This window comes from Somniosus microcephalus, chromosome 6, assembly GCF_052327205.1.
Source record: "Somniosus microcephalus isolate GS21.2 chromosome 6, FLI_Smic_1.0, whole genome shotgun sequence".
NCBI lineage: Eukaryota > Metazoa > Chordata > Chondrichthyes > Squaliformes > Somniosidae > Somniosus > Somniosus microcephalus.
This window is the reverse complement of record NC_140992.1, coordinates 13,322,223-13,344,688: the sequence shown is the minus strand read 5'-3', so window position 1 is coordinate 13,344,688 and position 22,466 is coordinate 13,322,223. Positions and strand designations below refer to the sequence as shown.

The following is a 22,466-nucleotide window of genomic DNA, read 5'->3' as shown; positions in this document are numbered from 1 at the left end:
CACTGAAATAAGTTGACACCCTGATTACTTAAGGATATACTTGTCTTGGAGGCGGTGCAACAAAGGTTGACTGGATTAATTCCTAAAATGAGAGGGTTGTCCTATGAGGGGAGATTGAGTAGAATGGGCCTATATTCCCTGGAGCTTAGAGAGGTGATCTCATTGAAATGTACAAAATTCTTAGAGGGCTTGACAGGGTAGATGCTGAAAGATGGCGCGAGAGTCTAGAACTAGGGCGCACAGTCTCAGGATAAGGGGTCGGCCATTTAGGGCTGAGATGAGGAGAAATTTCTTCACTCAGAGGGTTGTGAATCTTTGGAATTCTCTACCCAGAGGGCTGTGGGTGCTCAGTTAATGAGTATATTCAGGAATGAGATCCATAGGTTTTGGACACTAAGGGAATCAAGGGATATGGGGATAGGGCGGGAAAGTGGAGTTGAGGTAGAAGATGAACCATGATATTATTGAATGGCAGAGCAAGCTCGAGGGGCGGTATGGCCTACTCCTGCTTCTATTTCTTATGTTCTTATGCAAAACTATTTTTGTAACACAGTAGACAAACTTTATCATTAATGGTAACTCCACTACAATTTAGAGGGTAAATGCACTGCTTGACATGTTAGTGAGTCATATGGCCTCGATATTAAGTCCCCCACAATGATGGTCGGGAGAGGGTCGGGGCGGGGGTAAATATTATTACATGGGGATCATGTCCCCAACCCGCAGCGTATGTGGCCATTGCTATTTTTACGGCAGCGGGCAGCATACCATGTGAGTGTTCCGCCCTCGAGAGGTGGGACACTTCATTAACATATTTAAATCAGGCTCCTACAGTGCAATTGGGAGTCTGATTTAAATTTAACAGATGCCAGCTGAGTTTCCCAGGGTTTGGGAAATCTGGCAACAAAATGGTGGTGGGAGCTCCAGAAGGGAAGTGCTTTGTACAGCAGCCCTTGTGGGCCAGGAGGAGCAAGAGTGCTCCCCCGGCCCCTTAAGGAAGCCTTCGGCCTCCCCTCTGCCAATCATGGCCTCTCACCCCCTCCCACCTCCCCTCCCTCCGCTGTGATCAGCGACCTTCCCTTCCCCCGCCCCAAGCCCGGATCTGTAGATCGTTCCCTCCCAATTGGTGCTCTCTTACTCCTCCCCTTCACCAAGCCCCAATCTGTAGCTCCCTCCCTCCCTATTGTGGGGGGACTGGCCCCAAGGGACCCCAAGCCACATGCTGCAGGGTTTTCCTGCATGCACCCTCCCTGTTTCTCATGAAATATCGGGCCCCTATAGACCAGGATGGTCACAAGTTCAGCCGTACTGTCTGTGCTGAGTTAGATGAACTCAATAGGAATGGTATAATCGGCTTCAGTATGCCAAGGCCATCGAGGGAGCTAAATGTTTTTCAAAGGTAAGACACAAATGACAACTGTGTATTACAGCTGTCAACCTTTGGTGCATTCAAAAAAAAACAATCTGCATAAATCAAAAGGTGATCTTATTTCTTATTTTAAAGGAATAGAAATAAATGCACATAGATTTCACCTACAATGTCTTGACTTTAATCACAGTGTGAACTATATTCACTACACATGTTTTGTAGTAAGGAATTTATTGAATAGTAGTTGAAAATGTTGGTTTTGCTTTGCTGTTCAACAGTAACAGTTACAATTCTGTTGGTTATCAAACCAATACAATTTATTAAATGGCTAAAGAATTCTTTAAATGACAAAATAATAATCATAATGTTACAATATTATACATAACAGTCATTCGTATTACCAGATTTTACATAACAATCAGTATTGATTGGAATAGGATATCAAATTTAAAACTAAATAAATCATCAAACCCCTGGGGATGCTGCACATTCCAATCCCAGTACTTTTTTCAGGAGTTTAAAGCAATAACTAATGCTTTTGATGGTTTTGATTATATTTATTTTTCAATACAACACTTTGAGCAGTGGCCCGGTTGAGGTGAAACTTCCTTTCAGCCCAAAACATGGCCCCTGACATCATCGGGTGTGGAGATAGTGGGAGGAGACTTCCCATGTTGGGAATTTTCTTGGCTCTGGCATTCTTGCTGCTGAGTTCCCTGGAAGCTAGGGTGGGCCATCTGGGGGTCCAGGCCTGAAATGCCAGCTCTTTCTGTAAAATTAGCATTCTTGTAAAGAAGGCCAATTGGACACCACTGGAAAACATTCCTAGGCCAACGGCACTGGAAGATCAGGAAGCAATTTGCCAGCATCCTTTTTCCATCCCCCCATTTTTGACAGGCACCTAAGATACACCCCTGGCCTGCGCAGGTGCCTACCACACCTTTGCAAATGTGATGGCTTCTCCGTGACCCTAGGTACTCCAGCAGGATCAGAGGTCACTGGTGCCCACTGTGCTGCACTTCCGCCACTGGAGTGGGCCATGTGCGGTCAGTGCCAAGCGATTCAGGACTTTAGGAAGCAGTTTGAAGGTGGTAAAGCCATTTAGCAGATTGTCTCACTAGGTTGTCTACCCTTTCCATACATGTAGCTCTCTCTCTGCAAATCTACAGTAGCTTTATTTGACCTCTTCTTACCTTACTGTTCGCCTCCAGCTCTTGACTTATTTTTGTCCTTATTTTCCTCGCTAATGTTTTCCTATCAGTTCCTCTCCAGAAGGTGTTAATTACATCTTCAGATATGGTTCTATGGACACAGGTCACTCTTGGCAACTTGAGCCTATTTGGTTGTGGGGAAGGGCATCACACCCAAACTTCGTTTTACCCTCACCTGACATCCAGTAAGAATCTCTGGATAGAGATCAGGAGTGGGAACCCTGCCAATTTTTTCACTCTCTAGCCCATAGATTCTGAGGCCAATTGTAGCACCTTTGTTGCTGTCCTGACTAAGATGGCAGAGTTAAATTCACTACACCATAGGGAAATCCAATGCTATTATTTCCCACCCACCCACTCCTCCACACTCATTTTCTCATACGCAGGATATTGTCCAGATAATCTTCTATTCCACTTTGACAACTTTTCAGTTTTGCTTTGAATTTTTGATAGTGCTTTCTTTTTATTTAAATATGGCCCGTGGTTTTCCCATTCCTGTGCCATAGCTTCCTTTCCTTTTTAAAATCTCAATATGCTTTGTAATTTTCAATGTTTTCTTAAACTCTTCCTCGGCATTATGTTGTACGACAGGCAGGACATGGCAAGGGATGTGCAGAACTTACTCTTTCGTAATGCAGAGAAAACTATTAAAGTGACAAGGAAGGATATAGCAAGGCTATAGCCATATGTGGCTTGATGGTCGCTACGGGACTGTGCCAATGGTTAAAGCCTTTTTTGAAGGATTTTTTCCCATTAGCTTTCTCGCTGTGTTGGGTATTTCTTAAAGCTTTTTTGAAGGTATTTTCCCCATCAGATTCCTCTTTGTATTTTTCTCTGGTTTGAATAAGATAATGTAGCATTTCGGAACAAAAATGCAGAAAAGTAGACCAAAGCTGGACGACAAAATTGCAAAGATTTCAACGGCCACTGTGTATTTGCTAGGTGAGCTGACATAGGCTGGAATGAATGTTAGCCAAACTGCACAGAAGATAAGCATGCTAAAGGTTATGAGTTTAGCTTCATTGAAATTGCCTGGCAGCTTTCTAGCCAGAAAAGCCAGCACAAAACACAAGCACGATAAAATGCCAATGTAGCCTAATACACAGTAGAAGGCTATTGGAGACCCCACGTTACATTCCAGAAAGACCTTTGCGTTATGATAACTCATGTTTTTTTCTGGGAATGGGGGAGCCATGACAAGCCATATAATGCAGATCAGGATTTGAATGAAAGTGCATGCACCAACAATAAACCTTTGTTGCGCCACCCCAAACCATTTCATCGCGCTCTTTTGGGGAACAGTTGCCTTAAACGCCACCAGCACGACAATCGTTTTTCCCAGTATGCAGGACATGCAGAGGACAAATGTGATGCCGAACAGCGTGTGACGGAGTACACAGGACCAGACTGAAGGCTTGTCAATGAACGTCAGCGAGCACAGAAAGCAAAGTGCCAACGAAAACAGCAACAAAAAACTTAGTTCAGAGTTGTTGGCTTTCACGATGGGGGTGTCCTTGCGATATCGGAATACAGAAGCAATAACCAAAGTGATGCATGCTCCAAGTAATGCCACTGTCATCAGGATTATACCCATAGTATCTTCAAAGGAGAGAAACTCCATTTCTTTCAGCACACATCTTTGTCTGTCATCACTGGACCAATATTCCGAATGGCATTTCATGCATTCTAGTGAATCTAGGAGGATTTAATCAGCAATAGTTACTTGTTAATAATCAACTACCGGTTTCCATATTTCATAGAATCAAACAGCACAGAAGGAGGCCATTCAGCTTATCGGCCCTGTGCCAGCTCTTTGTAAGTCGCACTCCCTTGCTCTTTCCCAATAGCCTTTCAAAGTGGACTGGGATCAGCTACTTGTAGGAAAATCCACATCAGAGCAGTGGGAGTCTTTCAGAAAGGAAATAGAGAGAGTACAACACCAACATGTTCCCGTAAAGGTCAAGGGTGGGACCAACAAGCCCAGGGAACCCTGGATGTCAAGGGATAAACAAGAATGGATTAGGAAAAAAAGGGAGGCTTTTGGCAGATACAAAACACTAAAAACAGTGGAAGCACTAGAGGAGTATAGAAAGTGCAGGGGGGTACTTAAAAAAGAAATTAGGAGAGCGAAGAGGGGGCATGAAAAAACAGTGGTGGGCAAAATAAAGGAAAATGCCAAGGTGTTTTATAAGTATATTAAGGGCAAGAGGATAACCAGGGAAAGAGTAGGGCCCATTAGGGACCAAAGTGGCAATCTGTATGTAGAGCCGGAAGATGTGGGTGAGGTTTTAAATGAATATTTTGCATCTGTGTTCACTATCGAGAAGGACGATGTAGGCATAGTAATCAAGCCGGGAGATTGTGATATACTTGAACAAATTACTATTGAGAGGGAGGAGGTACTACCGGTTTTAGCGGGCTTAAAAGTGGATAAATCCCCAGGCCCAGATGAGATGTATCCCAGGCTGCTGTGTGAGGCAAGGGAGGAGATTGCAGGGGCTCTGACACAAATTTTCAGATTCTCTCTGGCCACAGGGGAGGTGCAAGAGGACTGGAGGACAGCTAACGTAGTACCATTATTCAAGAAGGGTAGTAGGTATAAACCATGGAATTACAGGCCAGTGAGCCTAACATCAGTGGTAGGGAAATTATTGGAAAAAATTCTGAGGGACAGAATTAGTCTCCACTTGGAGGGGCAAGGATTAATCAAGGATAGTCAGCATGGCTTCATCAGGGGGAGATCATGTCTAACCAATTTGATTGAATTTTCCGAGGAGGTGATTAGGCGCATGGATGAGGGTAGTGCAATTGATGTAGTCTACATGGACTTCAGTAAGGCATTTGACAAAGTCCCACATGGGAGATTGGTCAAGAAGGTAAGAGCCCATGGGATCCAGGACAATTTGGTACGTTGGATCCAAAATTGGCTTAGCGGCAGGAGGCAGAGGGTGATGGTCAAAGGTTGTTTTTGTGACTGGAAGCCTGTGTCCAGTGGTGTACCGCAGGGATCGGTGCTGGGTCCTTTGCTGTTTGTAGTGTACATTAATTATTTAGATATGAATGTAGGAGGTAGGATCAGTAAGTTCGCAGATGATGCGAAAATTGGTGGAGTGGTAAATAGCGAGGAGGGAAGCCTCAGGCTATAGGACGATATAGACGGGTTGGTCAGATGGGCAGAACAGTGGCAAATGGAATTTAACCCTGAAAAGTGTGAGGTGATGCATTTTGGGAGGACTAACAAGGCAAGGGAATACATAATGAATGGTAAGACCCTAGGAAGGACAGAGGATCAGAGGGACCTTGGTGTGCATGTACATAGATCCCTGAAGGCAACAGGACAGGTAGATAAGGTGGTTAAAAAGGCATATGGGATACTTGCCTTCATTAGCCGAGGCATAAAATATAAGAGCAGGGAGGTTATGATGGAGCTGTACAAAATGCTAGTTAGGCCACAGCTGGAATACTGTGTGCAGTTCTGGTCACCACACTATAGGAAGGATGTGATTGCATTGGAGAGGGTGCAGAGGAGATTCACCAGGATGTTACCTGGGTTGGAGCGCTTCAGCTATGAAGAGAGACTGGACAAGATGGGGTTGTTTTTAGCAGAGAAGGCTGAGGGGGGACCTGATTGAGGTGTACAAAATTATGAGGGGCATAGATAGGGTAGATAGACAGGAACTTTTCCCCTTAGTAGAGGGGTCAATAACCTGGGGGCATAGTTTCAAGGTAAGGGGCAGGAGGTTTAGAGGGGATTTGAGGAAAAACTTTTTCACCCAGAGGGTGGTTGGAATCTGGAACTCACTGCCTGAAAGGATGGTAGAGGCAGGAACCCTCACAACATTCAGGAAGCATTTAGATGAGCACTTGAAACGCCATAGCGTACAAGGCTACGGACCAAGTGCTGGAAAATGGGATTAGAATAGATAGGGCTTGATGGCCGGCACGGTCACGATGGGTGGAAGGGCCACTTTCTGTGCTGTATAACTGTATGGGCTGGATTTTCATTGAGGAGGCGTGTAGGAGGTGGGACTACAACTTTCGGGGTTGTAGTCCCGCCTCCATTGAGTTGTGGCTAACCCATGTGATTTTCACTTGATTGACCTTGTTGAGCCTACCCAGCGGGCTCAGCAGGCCAATTAAGGGTCACCCGGCAACAGATGATGTCACAGATTGACATTTCATCTGTCAAAAGCTTTTGACAGATGAAATATCAGCGTTTGACAGCTGTTTGAAGCTGTCAAGCTCTGACAATCTGTACTCCAAGTTAATTCCTTCCTCTCAGGCTTATTTAGAGATCTCTCCAGAACAGAAAGCTGAATGCTGCAACTTTTGACAGCTCGCAGCCATTCTGCTTTCTGTGCCGGTGAGATGAGGGACTCCCGAGACCTGAAGGAAGGAAGGCTGTAAAGGTAAGTAAATATATGTAAAACTTCTTTAAACACTTTACACACACCAAACACACTTACCTCGGAACTCATGCACCCATCACTCACCTGAACACCGGACATCTCGAACCCTCCAAGTCCTTCAGCTCGACGGCCCGCCTCGCTAACTTGGCGTGGTTTGGAGCAGTCAGGAATCTCATACTTCAAGAATAAAAATAGGGATTAGGCTAAAAACTACCTGTTAACTACCTGTTAACAGGTAGTTAATTGGCACTAATCCCCTTCCCGCCTCGGGGAGACGGGTCCCAGCAGAGGTCGGGTATCCACCTCCTGGGAAACGGGCATGGAGGCAGGTTGGGGGCGGGAAGGGTTCGTGCCCCCCGATTTCGAGATTTTAACCCCCCACACGCCTCCAATCCCGCCTCCACGGCCCAATGAAAATCCTGCCTTATGACTCTATGGGCTCGATTTTCCCAGCCCCGAGGAGGCAGGTTTGGAGGTGGGCGATTTGTTAACATTGCCAAAACTGGCGGGCGGGCCCGTTCCCACCTCCATCCCACCTCCGAGCAATTTTCCCAAGTGCGTGTTTTCTGACCCGCATTCCATCCCGTCTCCAAGAGGCGGGATAGGCCCTTAAGTCCCTTAACAACCAACTAATTGCCTCTATAATCCCATTTTGAGAGGCCTTTCTGATTTTAACACATTTCCCCCATCCTGCACACCTCTTCTGGAACACACCAGGTAATCCTGACGGCCTCACTAGTGGATTGCTTATGAACAGCTGCAGCTCCACCATTACAAAGGAGTTTTCACCGATGATCATTTGCAGGTGGCAGAGCTTTGTTGTTTCAGGTCTGGGGAACTTTTAGCAGGCATACTCAGTGTTGTGGAAGTTTGGAGCCTGACACCCATCTCCAGTGTGACCTCCTGGGAAACCCCTCTCCCCACCTTGACTAAACACTTCCTCAACTAAGACATATACCAGAAGCATGGACATCAGATTCGGATGAAGACCAGCCGCGGCAGCAGCAGAACCATGAGCAACAGCAGCACCAACAGCAGGAACATCAACAGGAGCAGCAAGCTGCTAGTCACCAACCTGAAGATGCACAGGCCAGAAGGCGCCAGAGCGCCACCATATTGCTGCCCAGGATGCAAGGGACGCACTCATCCTGGCCAGATTTGCTTAGCCTGCACAATCAAACAGTTTAGTCTCACTAATAACAGCAGAAAATGCTGGAAAAACTCAGCAGGCCAGGCAACATCCGTGGAGAGAGAAACAGAGTCAACGTTCCAGGTCGAAACCTTTCGTCAGAACTGAGAAAAAAGCAGGACATGAAACAGACTAAAAATAAAGTTTGGGGGCTGGGAAATGGGGGAGGGGATGAAAGAACAAAAGGGAAGTTCTGTGAGAGGTGAAGAGACATTAAGAGATATTCAAGGCGAGACGAGATGGTAATAGGACAGGTAAAGAGAGGTTTTACCTGTCCTATTACCATCTCGTCTCGCCTTGAATATCTCTTAATGTCTCCTCACCTCCCAGACCTTCTCTTTTGTTCTTTCATCCCCCCCCCCATTTCCCAGCCCCCAAACTTGCTTTTTAATCTGTTTCATGTCCTGCTTTTTTCTCAGTTCTGATGAAGGGTCTTCGACCTGAAACGTTAACTCTGTTTCTCTCTCCACGGATGTTGCCTGGCCTGCTGAGTTTTTCCAGCATTTCTGCTGTTATTTCGGATTTCCAGCATCCACAGTATTTTGCTATCACTTTAGTCTCACTCCTTCTTACCAGATCATCGACAATGGAGAAGAACCTACGGAATCCTATTATTCTGACCACCATTCTGATAATCGCAAGGCGCCGTAAGCCCTCAATGTGAAAGTCCCGTTTGCGAAATGACACAAACCACAACTTGAACAGTTTGCCATCAAAACACTTTGATACAATCACAATGGTGGCTGGTCCAAACAAAGCAACACAGCCCCCAAGTTACTACGCTTGTGACTACTTGTGCTTTATCTTCCTCTTACGCATGCTCCTACATGGTGCTTCCCCTGTGGCTTCAGCAGATGTGGGGGCCCCTTGCTCGTTCTCTTGCTGCTCCTGTCTCAACGCCTTTGGTGGGCATCCTCTGTGGTGGTGAATCTGTGCAGGCTCACCAACAGTCTGCTGCTCCTACGGCTGTGCAGGGGCTGAGACGCCCATCTCATTTGGGTGAGGACTCTGGTGGGGCTCTGACCGAGGGCTTTGCTGTGGCATGGTCATGTGAGCACTTGGAGAGGAGCCCCCACTTCCTTGTTGTCTGCCACCAACATCCATCTCATGGGTCAGCCCCACTTCAGAGCTAGCAAGTGGCTTGACAGCACCTTGCTGCACTGCATGGGGGCCATGAGGACACATTTCTGCACTGCAAGTCCTACTCCAGAGGACTTGCATGAAGGTCTGCTTTGTTTGCCCAATAGCTGACCATCGCTCCTCAAGAGATGTCATTCTATTCTGAACAATGACCATGTTTTCAATACCCTTACGACTAAGCTCCTCCATAGACCATGGAAGGAGTGAGTGTAGTGAATGCATAGCATAGATGCTTAGAAGGATACAAAGGACCCTCCCTGTGTGTTGTAAGTAGTTGTTGTCATGTCATCACAGTGATAGGAAGTGTGAGGGCTGCATCGTCGAATAGTTAATTGAATGTGACCATAGAGAGGGAATGGGTAAGGGTGCAGGGATGTAAGTGTCAAGTGGGATGTGGAGGAAGAGGTTGGCAAAGCAGAGTGCTGGTGAGGAGAGGCGATGGGGATCAGATTGAGGGTGATGGGAAAGTCATACTCACTTTTCCTGTGCGGAGAAGGTCATGAAACCTCTTCCTGCATTGCAGCCAGGTTCTGCGGCTCATTGAAATGGAGTTGACAACCTGGGCCACTTGTAGCCACACAGCTTTTGCCTGCTGGGGTGGCTTTTTCCTCCCTGAGGAAGGGAACCGCAACTCCTTATTACAGCTAGCTCCGTACACCAGAGCTTGGAGGGAGGGCTCATCAAACCGAGGAGCACACTTTTGCTTGATCATTGACATTTTCCACAGTTCAACTCCTTCATATAAATTGCAGAGCCTTTGCAGTCTCCAGAAGAATCAAGGCTGCTTGCAGGCCTTAAATCCAACAGCATTGATGACGTCATCGGAGACGACCTTCAGGGTGGAAAGACTAAGTGGGCCAGGGGTTCCCACACGCTGGAAATCAATTGCCCAATTAGGGGAAAATCGCATCTTTTTCCCACATCAAATTGGGGTTGGGTGGCTAACATGAAAAGCAGCTGGCACACCCCCAGCCCGCACCAATGGCAATCGAGCCCTATGACTCAACATTTTCCCAATTTATCCAATTCCTTTTTGAAAGTCACTATTGAATCTGCTTCCACCACAGTTTCAGGCAGCGCATTCCAAATCATAACAACTCACTGTGTAAAAAAAACTTCTTCTCATCTCCCCTCTGGTTCTTCGCCAATTCCCTTAATTCTGTGTACTCTGGTTACCGACCCTACTGCCATGGAAACAGCTTCTCCTTATTTACTCCATCATAACATGACAGTTACTAACCTGTTGTATTGCTGATTTCACCTTCAGCACACAGTATGCAGTCAAAGCAGCAAATGGGTTGTCCATTTTGTATGGCCTTCCTTGTGCCAGGTGGGCAGCTTTCACTGCATGTGGACTGTGGGACCTTTATAATGAAAAGGAGATATTAATATATTGAAGCTGAGATTTTAAGGATGAAAAGTTATTGGGGGGGGCAGCTTTTCTGTGTAGTGCAAATCAAGAGTCTTCTCGACCCACCAGATGCATTGGATGGGTGGGGTTGGGGGGGCGTTGGCATGTGCCATTATCCCCGGGCCTCACTTAAATGCAAATCAGGGAGCTGCCAACACTAACCGTCCTCGCTATAGGCAGCTCATTGATTCCGAGGATGGGAAGTCCAACAAAGCAGCACCTTAAAGGAACGGGGCACATATTGATGGTGGCTGACGGGCAGCGATATTCTGTGATGAATTTAGCCAGGGCCCCCTGATTCTCTGAAGCAGTGATTGCGATGCTCATAGGCCAAGTCAGCTGCAGGAAGGTGGATCCCCCTCCTTCTCCTGCTTTAGCAGAGTGGAATTTCCAGAAGGATCCCCATGAAGAATTTTTTCTGGCAGCCCCTTCAGATGTCAAAATGTTCTCCAGCCACTACGAGCACTTTGAAAGGATCCGCGCGGCACAAAACCACACTGATGCTGACTTTCAGCAGTGGCGGAAAGCGGGCTTCAACGGCAAGGAAAGTCAGACTGGGTGTAAAAAGAGCAGCTGATCCACTACCGCCCATTTTCTGCCACCACCGAAAGTTACAATCAGCCCTAATGTAACAAGAGCAAAATATCTTCGAAAACTTTCCAACCTTTTTTTTTCCTGAGAGCAGCTCAAGATGGCGTTAAATATCACCGGACTTGTACCGTGTAGTTTGTGGGCGCGATGAGGAAGTGACGGCAGCAACGCAGGCCGAGACGAAGATGGCATCAGGATAGCCAGAAAAAAATGCCTCTCTTTAATTATCCCACACATGCTGGTGGACAGATTTTTTAAGTGGGGCAGTGATAGGAACATAGGAGCAGCTGGAGGCCATTCAGCCCCTCAAGCCTGTTCTGCCATTCAATTAGAGCATCAGTGGTCTGTATCTTAATGCCTTGGTTCCGTACCCCTTAAAACCCTTGTCTAACAAAAATCTATCAATCTCAGTTTTGAAATTTTCAATTGATCCCCAGCTTCAACAGCGTTTTGAGGGAGAGTGTTCCAGAACAGAGACCTGGGCGTTTACACATTTAAGTCTTTGAAGGTGATGGGGCAATTTGATTAGGTTGTTAATAAAGCATATGGGATTCCTGGCTTTATAAATAGAAGCATAGGAGTGCAAAAGCAAGAAAGGAGCCTTGGCTTAGTGGATAGCACTCTTGCCTCTGAGTCATGAAGGTTGTGGGTTCAAGTCTCACTACATAAGACTTGAGCACAAATCTAGTACCCAGTGGGTACTGCACTGTCAGAGATCCTAAGACTGAATGGGTGCTGCACTTTTCTGATGAGAAATTAAACTGAGGCCCTGTTTACTTTCTCAGGTGGACATAAAAGATACCATGGGACTATTTCAAAGAAAAGCAAGGGAATTAGCCCCAATGTCCTGGTGAATATTTATTCCTCAATCAACATCACTAAAAAACAGCAGATTATCTGGTCATCATCACATTGCTGTTTGTGGGAGCTTGCTGTGTGCAAATTTGGCTGCTGTGTTTCCTACGTTACAACAATGGCTACCATTCAAAAAGGTTGTATTGTGAAAGGCGCTGTATAAATGCAAGTCTTTCTCTCTTTATGCTAAACCTTTATAATTGTGGCCAACTTGGGAAGGATATCAAGGCCTTGGAGAGGGTGCAGAGGAAATTTACTAGAATAATATCAGGGATGAGGGATTTCAGTTATGTGGAGTGACTAGAGAAGCTGGGATTGTTCACCTTAGAGCAGCAAAGGGTAACGGGAAATTTAATAGAGGCATTCAAAATCATGAAGAGTTTTGATAGAGTAAATAAGGAGAAACTGTTTACCCTGGCAGAAGTACACAGATTTAAAGGTAATTGGTAAAAGAGCCACAGGTGAGAGGAGGAGAATTTTTTTTATGCAGTATGATGATCTGGAATGCGCTGCCTGAAAGGGCGGTGACAGCCGGTTCAGTAGCAACTCGAAAAAAGAACTGGATAAATACTTGAAGGGAGAAAATTGCAGGGCTCTGGGGATAGCTCTTTCAAAGGGCCAGCACAGACAGGATGGGCCAAATGGCCTCCTTCTGTGCTGTACGATTCAATGATTTCCACTACCCTTTGTGTGAAGAAGTGCTTCGTGACATCACCTCTGAACGCCCTAGCACTAATTTTAAGGTTATGCTCCCTAGACTGGACTCCTCCACTAATTAAGTAACAACTCATTAAACAAAGAAGCATTGAGTTAAACAGAGGTTTACCTTGATTTGGTTCCCATGCCATACAATACTATCTTCATTTATCATAAATTCTTTTCCTGTTGCTGCAGATGCATCAAAATAACCGACTGTTACATGTTCAACCAAACCATTACGGTTCATCTGCCAGTTTATAATATCGTATGATGCCGTGGGATCCCCATTTGGATCAAAATGTATATGTTCCCCAAGGCGGTTTGTAAATCTTACTTCTTTCAAATGCTGGAAGAGCTTGGAGCAGCGATCAGAAAGCAGGGTATAGTTATAAAAATAATCCAAAGGCACGTTAAGGTATTCATTTTTAAAACATTCACATAACATAAGCCCCTTGTATTTTTAAAAACTGCAGCAACAACAACAACATGCATTTCTATAGTGCGCTTAACATAGTAAAACATCTTAAAGTGCTTCACAGGAGTGTTATCGGACAAAATTTGACACCAAGCCACATAAGGAGATATTAGGACAGGTGATCAAAAACTTGGTCAAATTTTGAAGAAGGGTTCAACCCGAAACATCAACTCAAATTTCTCTCCACGAATGTTGCCTGACCTGCTGAGTTTTTCCAGCATTTTCTGTCGTTATCTTGGTCAAATAGGTTGGTTTTAAGGAGTGTCTTAAGGAGGAAAGAGAGGTAGAGAGGCAGAAAGATTTAGGGTGGGAATTCCAGAGCTTAGGAGCACTTGTTCACCAAGTTATACGTTGTCTGACCCTACATAAATATTATGAACAGGCAAAACGAGAATCAAACTAGACTTCTCTGATGTAAGGTATGGTGTAATGGTACTGTATTCTGAAAGTGCAAGTTTTTGACTGCTATGTTCTTCCTCATTCTCCCCAGGCAGTTCTAGTTTTCCCTGGTTACCAAGGGCGCTAACTCGTGCAGGTGCATGTTTCCCAGGGTACCGGTCATGCTCCCGTACCTTAACCAACTAGTCATTCTACCTATGTGAGTCTGGACAAAGATTGTCTTTGGGCTGTTTGATTATGGGGGAGATCGCAGTGGAGCCCAATCTCGTCCCCATCCAATGTCCACACACAAGCATGATCCAATACGGGTCATTGGATATAAAACAGGAGCAGGAGCCTTGGCTGTTTTTCTCCTTCCATGCTCTGAATTACTGGGAACAATTATGGCACCCTGCTGCCATTCCCGCTAAGATCATTGAACTCAACGTGGACCAACAATAGAACCGGGGGCCTACCAATTCTGTATACATCTTTCCACACTGGGCAATACAGAGTGGTTAGAATGTGGAACCTACTACCACAGGGAGTAGTTGAGACAAATAGCTTAAATGCATTTAAGGGGAAGCGAGATAAGAGCATGATGGAGAAAGGATTAGAAGGATATGTTGAGAGGGTGAAATGAAGTAGGTTGGGAGGAGGCTCGTGTGGAGCGTAAACACTGGTATAGAGCAGCTGGGCTGAATGGCCTCTTTCTGTGCTGCATGCTCTATGTAATTCTATGCATTATGTATCTGTAAACCTGGGTTGAGTTGGGGGCATGAATTTTTCTATTTTTCTTTTTGAAATGCTGACACATTGTCAATGTGACTTCTTTAATTATAAATGTATTTATAACGCTGGGAAATGTTCAAATGAAACATCTTTTAATTGTAATTTGCAATGAATCATCCTAACAATTCAAGCCATAGAAACATAGAAGATAGGAGCAGGAGTAGGCCATTCGGCCCCTCGAGCCTGCTCCACCATTCAACGTGATCATGGCTGATCATCCAAATTCAGTACCCTGTCCCTGCCTTCTCTCCATATCCCTTGATCCTTTTAGCCTTAAGAAATATATCTAACTCCTTCTTGAATATATTTAATGAATTGGCCTCTACTGCCTTCTGTGGTAGAGAATTCCACAGGTTCACCACTCTCTGGGTGAAGAAATTCCTCCTCATCTCAGTCCTAAATGGCTTACCCCTTATCCTTAGACTGTGGCCCCTGGTTCTGGACTACCCCGCCATCGGGAACAGCCTTCCTGCATCCAGTCTATCTAGTCCTGTGTGCAGTTTATAGATCTGCCTATTTGACACTGGCATCCGTTAAATTCAGCGGTAAAATATTTACTAGTGCATATCTCTTACCTGCCATGGCTCGATGTTTGAAACATTGGCACAGAGATTAACTCCCAATCGTTCATCCTCACAAAATAGCAAGCTATGGAGTCCATGAGCTATGGCATAAACTGCTTTGTAGACATTGTAGGAAACTCTCAACTGAGTTACATCAAAGAAGGAATTATTCACCTTTAGTAAATTTTCATGCCCCGAGCATTTCTCAGTACTGAACATAGATCCAGATATATCTCTATTAAATGTGCAACCAAACAGGGTTTCCCAGAAAGCATTTATAAAAATATCAGTAGATGTTGAAGGGCGAAGACTCAAAAGAAATGTTCTAAATTCTGGGATTTCCATTTTACGGCTTGCAAATCCTATTGTTCCCCCGAGAGATTTGAAATTTTGTTTAGTGGAAGGTCTCGCAGCTGTAATCCAAGCTTCACTTGCTATCCATTGAATGCCAGTGATGTTCTGATAGACAATTTCCCTCAGCAAAGGGTAAAGATCGCCCTCAGAAGCAAAAGCCAGGATAACCTTTGCAGTCGACCTTTTGATAGCCTCTACAATCTTGAGTATCCTTTCTTTAGAATATGTTCTGAGAATCGTTTCGGAAAAAGCGATGCAGACGCCAGCTCGTTTCACTTGCTCACTGAATGCTTGAATCCCATATCGACCATACTCATTGTCACCTCCAATAGTCGCGATCCAAGTCCAGCCAAAATGCTGTACAAGCTGAGCTAAAGCCTTGGCCTGAAATAAATCGCTTGGTACAGTCCTAAAAAATGTAGGAAATTCGTGTTTGTTGCTCAGGCACGCACAGGTAGAAAAATAACTGACCTGCAACGGTTTAAAGAAAAATGAAATCAAGAGTTTGCGGTGCACAGAATTCTTTTGTGACATGGCCAACCAACAATTTCCTTTTCTTTCAGGATGATGAGCAAAGTTAAGTTTGGGGAAACAGTAACTACATTCAATTCAAGCGAGATCTGGATCTGTTTCTGGATGGGATGGAGATCACCTAGTACAATAGTTAGGTTCTTGTAAAGTTAATCAGAGTTCTCCTGGTCTATATTTAGGACGGCTAAGGGGGTCAGAGCAATGTTTTCAATTCCCCCCCCCCACCCCCACTAATGCAGATGGAATCTGATCTGGACTTTTGCCTTTCCCAGGAAATTACTGTTTACATGCCGGTAGAAGATTTTTGGGTTCCCTTTTATGTTAACTGCCATTCTAGTCTCATATTCTCTCTTTGCCAATCTTATTTTCATCTTCTCTTCCCCTCCCAACTTATTGTATTTGGTCTGGTTCTCCTTGAAGAATTCACCTGACATTCATCATACACCCTCGTTTTTTTTGTTTCATCATCTTCTCAATCTCCCTCATCATCCAAAGAGCCCTTGCTTTGGTTCCCTTATCTTTCCCTCTTGTTGGAATATACCTAGCCTGTACTTGGAACATCTCCTCCTTAAAGACCACCCATTGTTATGTTACAGTTTATCCTGTCAGTCTTTGGTTCCATTTTACTCTGGCTAGATCCTTTCGTATCCCATTGAAGTTAGCCCTATTCCAGTTTAGACGTTCCACTCTAGATTGTTCCTTGCTCCTCTCCATTGCTAATCTAAATCTTATGATACAATGATCACTCGTACCCAAGTGTTCTCCCACAGACACTTGGGCGACCTGGCCCACCTCATTCCCCAGCACCAGATCCAGCAATGCCTCCTTTCTAGTTGGGCCAAGAACATACTGGTCAAGGAAATTCTCCTGAACAAATTTCAGAAATTCCTCCCCCTCCTTTCCCTTTACCCTAGGATTATACCAATCGATACTTGGGTAATTAAATTCCCCCAATATCACCACTCTATAGCTCTTGCATATCTCTGTGATTTCCCTGCAGATTTGCTCCTCTACCTCCCTCTCACTATTTGGAGGCCTATAGAATACCCCCAATAGCGTGATCATACTCCTTTTGCTCCTCAACTCTAACCAAATGGAGTCTGTCCTTGACCCCTCAAGAACATCCTCCCTTTCCAACACTACAATGTCTTCCTTAATCAGCACTGCCACCCACCTCCCTTTTTTCCTTCCCTATCTTTACTGAACTCCTTGCACCCTTGAATATTAAGTGCCCAGTCCTCACCGTTTTTAAGCCATGTTTCCATTATTGCCACAACATCATATTGCCACATGGCTAATTGTGCTTGTAGCTCACCAACCTTCTTCACCACACTTTGTGTATTTATGTACATGCATTCTAAACCCATTTTTGAATTTTTCGTAGTCTTTCTTAGTCTGTTCCTATCTAATATGGTACTACTTTTGCATCCAGCACTACCTTCCCCTCCATTACCATTCAACACACTCACTCTTCCATGCATCCCATTCTGCCCCTCCACTCCTACATGCTGGTGCCCACCCCACTGCCAAGCTAGTTTAAACTCCCCCCAACAGCACTAGCAAACCTCCCCAGGAGAATATTGGTCCCAGCTCTGTTGCAGTGTAACCCATCTGACTTGTACAGTTCTCACCTTCCCCAGAAATGGTCCCAATGCCTCAGGAATCTAAAGCCCTCCCTCCTGCACCATCTATCCAGCCATGCATCTGTTCTATCCTTCTATTCCCGTACTCACTAGCACGTGGCACCGGGAATAATCCGGAGATTACTACCTTTGTGGTCCTGCTTTTAAATCTCTTTCCGAGCTCCCTATAGTCTGCCTGCAGAACCTCATCCCTCTTTCTGCCTATGTTGTTGGTACCAATATGGACAATGACCTCTGGCTGTTCCCCCTCCCCCCTCAGTGTGCTATATAAATGCAAGTTGTTGTTGTTGAGTCCTTGCTCTGTGGCATTTTACTTTTCCTGGCTCTGGAGTCAAGTTTGAAGTTACTTGGCAACCACAGTAAACTTGCAGTGTAAATCATAGACACTTTCAGCACAGTAGGAGGCTATTTGGCCGATTGAAGATTTGAGGGCTCATTGAAATTGCTATCCAGTTAGTCCCACTCCCCTGCTCTTCCCCCATAGACCTGCAAGTTTTTCCTTTTCAGTATATATCCAATTTTCTTTGGAGAGTCACTACTGCATCTGCTCCACCTCCCTTTCAGGCAGTGCATTCTAGATCATAACAACTCACTGGGTACAACAATATCCTCATCTCCCCCTGGTTCTTTTGCCAATTATCTTAAATCTGCGTCCTCTGGTGATCAACTATCTTGACAGTGAAAACAATTTCTCGCTATCCACTCTATCGAAACATTTATAATGCAAAACAATCTGCATATTCTGTGAAATACCCATTCAGATATTCATTTTTTTACCTATAGAAGATTAAGGGGTGATCTAATTGAGGTGCTTTAGATGATTAAATGATTTGATAGGGTAGATAAAGAGAAACCCTTTCTTCTGGTGGGGGAGTCCAGAACGAGGGGGCATAATCTTAACGTTGGAGCTAGGCCGTTCAGGGATGATGTGAGGAAGCATTTTTTCACACAAACAGTAATGGAAATCTGCAATTCTCTCCCCAAAAAGCTGTTGACGCTAGCGGTCAACAGAACATTTAAAAACGGAGATTGTTAGATTGTTAGGCATGGCTGGAACCAAAGTGAGTAGATAGAGTTAAGATACGCATCAGCCATGATCTAATTGAATGGTGGAACAGGCTCGAGGGGCTGTGTGACCTCCTCCTGTTCCTATGTTGTCATCATTGGTGGTAATAGAGTTTACTACTGGTTAATATTATATTAATCCATCAAACTAATTGTGAAAAATGCTTTTATCAAATTGCCTTACCATTGAAATTCCGAAGGATGCGACTGCCCTTGCTATGATTATTGACTGTGATGATCCAGATTCCCCAATGATGACTGGAATGGGAGAATCTCCCTTGCATTTAAATTCTGGAACAGTTTCTTCTTGTCCATTAACCAGCGTCAGGGCGGCTTTGAGAGCCTGGGACGGCGAAGCACATGAATCGTGGATCTTGTAACCTAGCGTGACGTTTGGAAGTAGCGTTGGATCCTGGTTTATCTCCTTTATCGCAAAGATCATTATCTGTGTCCAGCGAAACGCTCTGAGATCAAAACTACAGGACATGCAGCGGTAGTGTGTGCACGAAATAATACACATACATGTATTACAAATTGAAATGATTTGCATTGGCAACAGTTTCACAGAAAGAAAGCATGGAATGAGAAGGCAGAGACAGAAAAGACAGTTAGAAAACAAAGGACTTTTAGAGCACTTGATACGCAACCTATTCCGTACAAAACTGAAAAAAATATCAAAGTGATACTTAAGTACTGTCGAAAGGTCATCGACCTGAAACATTAACTCTGTTTCTCTCTTCACAGATGCTGCCTGAGTATCTCCAGCATTTTCTGTTTTTATTTCAGATTTCCAGCATCTGCTGTATTTTCTTTTTGTGATACTTAAGCTTGTCGTACTTCAAATCAAACACAATCGAACTTACAGGTTAGAAACAGCGACTACGCGGTTATATTGGTTTGGAACATAAATATGTCTACACGAAAGTCAACCTGATAAAATTAAGACTTTCTTGAATTGTTAAGGAAGGGGTGAAGAATTTATGGCTCATCGGGGCAGCACGGTGGCATAGTGGTTAGCACTGTTGCCTCACAGCGCCACAGACCCGGGTTCGAATCCGGCCTCGGGTGACTGTCTGTGTGGAGTTTGCACATTCTCCCCGTGTTTGCGTGGGTTTTCTCCGGGTGCTCCGGTTTCCTCCCACAGTCCAAAGATGTGCGGGTTAGGTTGATTGGCTATGATAAATTGACCCTTAGTGTTAGGGGGATTAAATATGTGGGGTTACAAGGATGGGGTGGGATATGTGTTGGTGTGGGGGTTACGGGGATCGGGTGGAATATGTGTCGGTGCAGGCTCGATGGGCCAAAATGGCCTCTATCTGCACTGTGGGGTTTCTGTGATTCTGTGAATTTGGGTCCTGCGGTCTGGAGACTCCAGGTAAATGTGAGATTACAAGGCAAGGAGACAGATGACGAAGCCAGGAATACTCAACATGGCCAAGACATGAAAGCATTTCTCTTATCAAATGTTCCTCGTTACCTGAGCTCTGAACTTCTAAACTAACCACATGGAATTACACAAGTTACCAAAGAGCCAGGTGAATATCCCACATTGTATCTTACTTTGTCGGTGTATAGTCTCACCTGACACATTCTGAAGGTATTGGTCTAGTTTTAAAAGAATGCTTTCCTTCCAATGCCTTGTTATAGACGGGGAATACTCCGCCAATAACGATGTCCCCATCCGCATACAGACCTGGCAAATTAAACTCTCCAAAAAGTTTACACATCGAGTCACTTGCTCCAAGTAACGGGATAGCAACACAAACCACCCATCGGAAAAGGTGATACATCACAGTGCGCAATGAGGCACCACGCCTTGTTCGTTATTGCATTCAAAAATATTAATGCACCTTTTATAGAGTTTTATGTAGTCCACATGCTCGATTACAGCAAGTTAATTAAACTGGACTAATCTCTCCAAATCCCCAAAGAAATTTCATTGTTACTTTACATTAATCCACGAAAGGTGTGAGTGGAGGTTACATCAAAATATCATCCAGGTTACGTCTGGTGCCTGAAGCATTTTTCGCACTTTGGGCACCCAGCCGAGTAACAGATTAAAATATACATACTTAATTCAAATTCCCAAAACATTTTAATTGTTACCTTACATTAACCTCTGAATTGCGTGAGTGGTGCTACTGGCCATAATCTTCCAATCCTCCTTGGCTACAGGGCTGGTGCCAGAGGACTGGAGAATTGAAAATATTACAACCTTGTTCAAAAAGGGTGTAAGGATAAACCCAGCAACTACAGCCAGTCAGTTTAATATCGGTAGTGAGGAAGCTTTTGGAAATAATAATCTGGGACAAAATCAACAGTCACTTGGACAAATGAGGATTAATTAAGGAAAGCCAGCATTTGTTAAAGGCAAATCGTGTTTAACTAATTTGATTGAGCTTTTTGATGAGGTAACAGAGAGGGTTGATGAGGGCAACGTGGTTGATGTGGTGTACATGGACTACAAAAAGGCATTTGATAAAGTGCCACATAATAGGCTTGACAGCAAAGTTGAAGCCCATGGGTGGCAGCATGGATATGAAATCGGCTAAGTGACAGGAAACAGTGCGTGAACGGTTGTTTATCGGACTGGAGGAAGGTATACAGCGGTGTTCCCCAGGGGTCGGTACTATGACCACTGCTTTTCTTGATATATCTTAATGACTTGGACTTGGGTGTACAGGAACAATTTCAAAATTTGCAGATGACTCAAAACTTGGAAGTATAGCAAACAGTGAGGAGGATAGTGATAGACTTCAAGAGGACATAGACAGGCTGGTGGAATGGGTGAACACGTGGCAGATGAAATTTAATGCAGAAAACTGCGAAGTGATACATTTTGGTGGGAAGAATGAGGTGAAGCAATATAAACTAATGGGTAGAATTGTAAAGGGGGTGCATGAAAAGAGAGACCTGGGGGTATATATGCACAAATCTTTGAAGGTGGCAGGGCAGGTTGAGAAAGTGGTTAAAAAAGCATACGGGATCCTGGACTTTATAAATAGAGGCATAGTACAAAAGCAAGGAAGTTATGCTGAACCTTTATAAAACAATGGTTTGGCCTCAACTGGAGTATTGTGTCCAATTCTGGGCACTGCACTTCAGGAAGAATGTGAAGGCTTTAGAGAGGGTGTGGAAAAGATTTATAAGAATGGTTCCAGGGATGAGCGACTTCAGTTATGTGGACAGACTGAAGAAGCTGTGGTTGTTTTCCTTAGAGCAGAGAAGATTGAGAGAAGATTTGATAGAGGTGTTCAAAATCATGAGGGGTCTAGACAGAGTAGATAGGGAGAAACTGTTCCGATTGGTGGAAGTGTCGAGAACCACAGGGCACAGATTTAAGGTGATTGGCAGAAGAATCAAAGGCAACATGAGGAAAACGTGTTTATGCAGCGTGTGGTTAGGATCTGGAATGCACTGCCTGAAAGGGTGGTGGCGGCAGATTCATTTGTGACTTTCTAAAGGGAATTGGATAACTAACTGAAGGAAAACAATTTGCAGGGCTATGGGGAAAGGGCGGGGGAGTGGGGCTTGCTGAAGTGCTCTTCAGAGAGCCGGCACGGGCTCGACGGGCCAAATGGCCTCCTTCTGTGCTGTAACCATTCTATGATTCTATGAAATAAACTTATTTGATGTGATATATGATTAATAATGTTGGAATATATAAGTACTCAACAAGGTTCTACAGACCTTTTTTATCATTTACTATATCAAACTTTTAGCGTCTGGGTTTTATATAATGTGTGTGTCAGCCTTTGCTCAGTGGTAGCACACTGGCCTTTAAATCAGAT

General features: G+C 44.6%; 1 protein-coding gene across 1 annotated transcript; it reads right to left on the bottom strand.

The window, feature by feature from the left end:
* Window positions 1-1,293: 1,293 nt before the first annotated feature.
* LOC147115482 (extracellular calcium-sensing receptor-like) lies at window positions 1,294-19,132 on the bottom strand. The gene is made up of 5 exons (XM_085989746.1): window positions 18,860-19,132; window positions 15,095-15,907; window positions 13,002-13,229; window positions 10,559-10,682; window positions 1,294-4,275 (listed from the first exon to the last, which is right to left on the bottom strand). Exons 1-5 carry the CDS (start codon window positions 19,115-19,117, stop codon window positions 3,362-3,364), a joined length of 2,337 nt encoding a protein of 778 aa, XP_085845872.1. The 5' UTR covers window positions 19,118-19,132; the 3' UTR covers window positions 1,294-3,361.
* Between the last annotated feature and the right edge of the window lie 3,334 nt (window positions 19,133-22,466).

Excerpts from the sequence above, each read along its gene's own strand:
- LOC147115482 (XM_085989746.1), bottom strand. The coding sequence starts at position 19,117 with ATGATCTTTGCGATAAAGGAGATAAACCAGGATCCAACGCTACTTCCA. Across the intron at positions 13,230-15,094 it reads CAAACATCGAGCCATGGCAG|CTCTTCCAGCATTTGAAAGA; the intron begins GTAAGAGATATG and ends CGCTGCTCCAAG. Across the intron at positions 4,276-10,558 it reads TGAAATCAGCAATACAACAG|ATTCACTAGAATGCATGAAA; the intron begins GTTAGTAACTGT and ends AAATCCTCCTAG.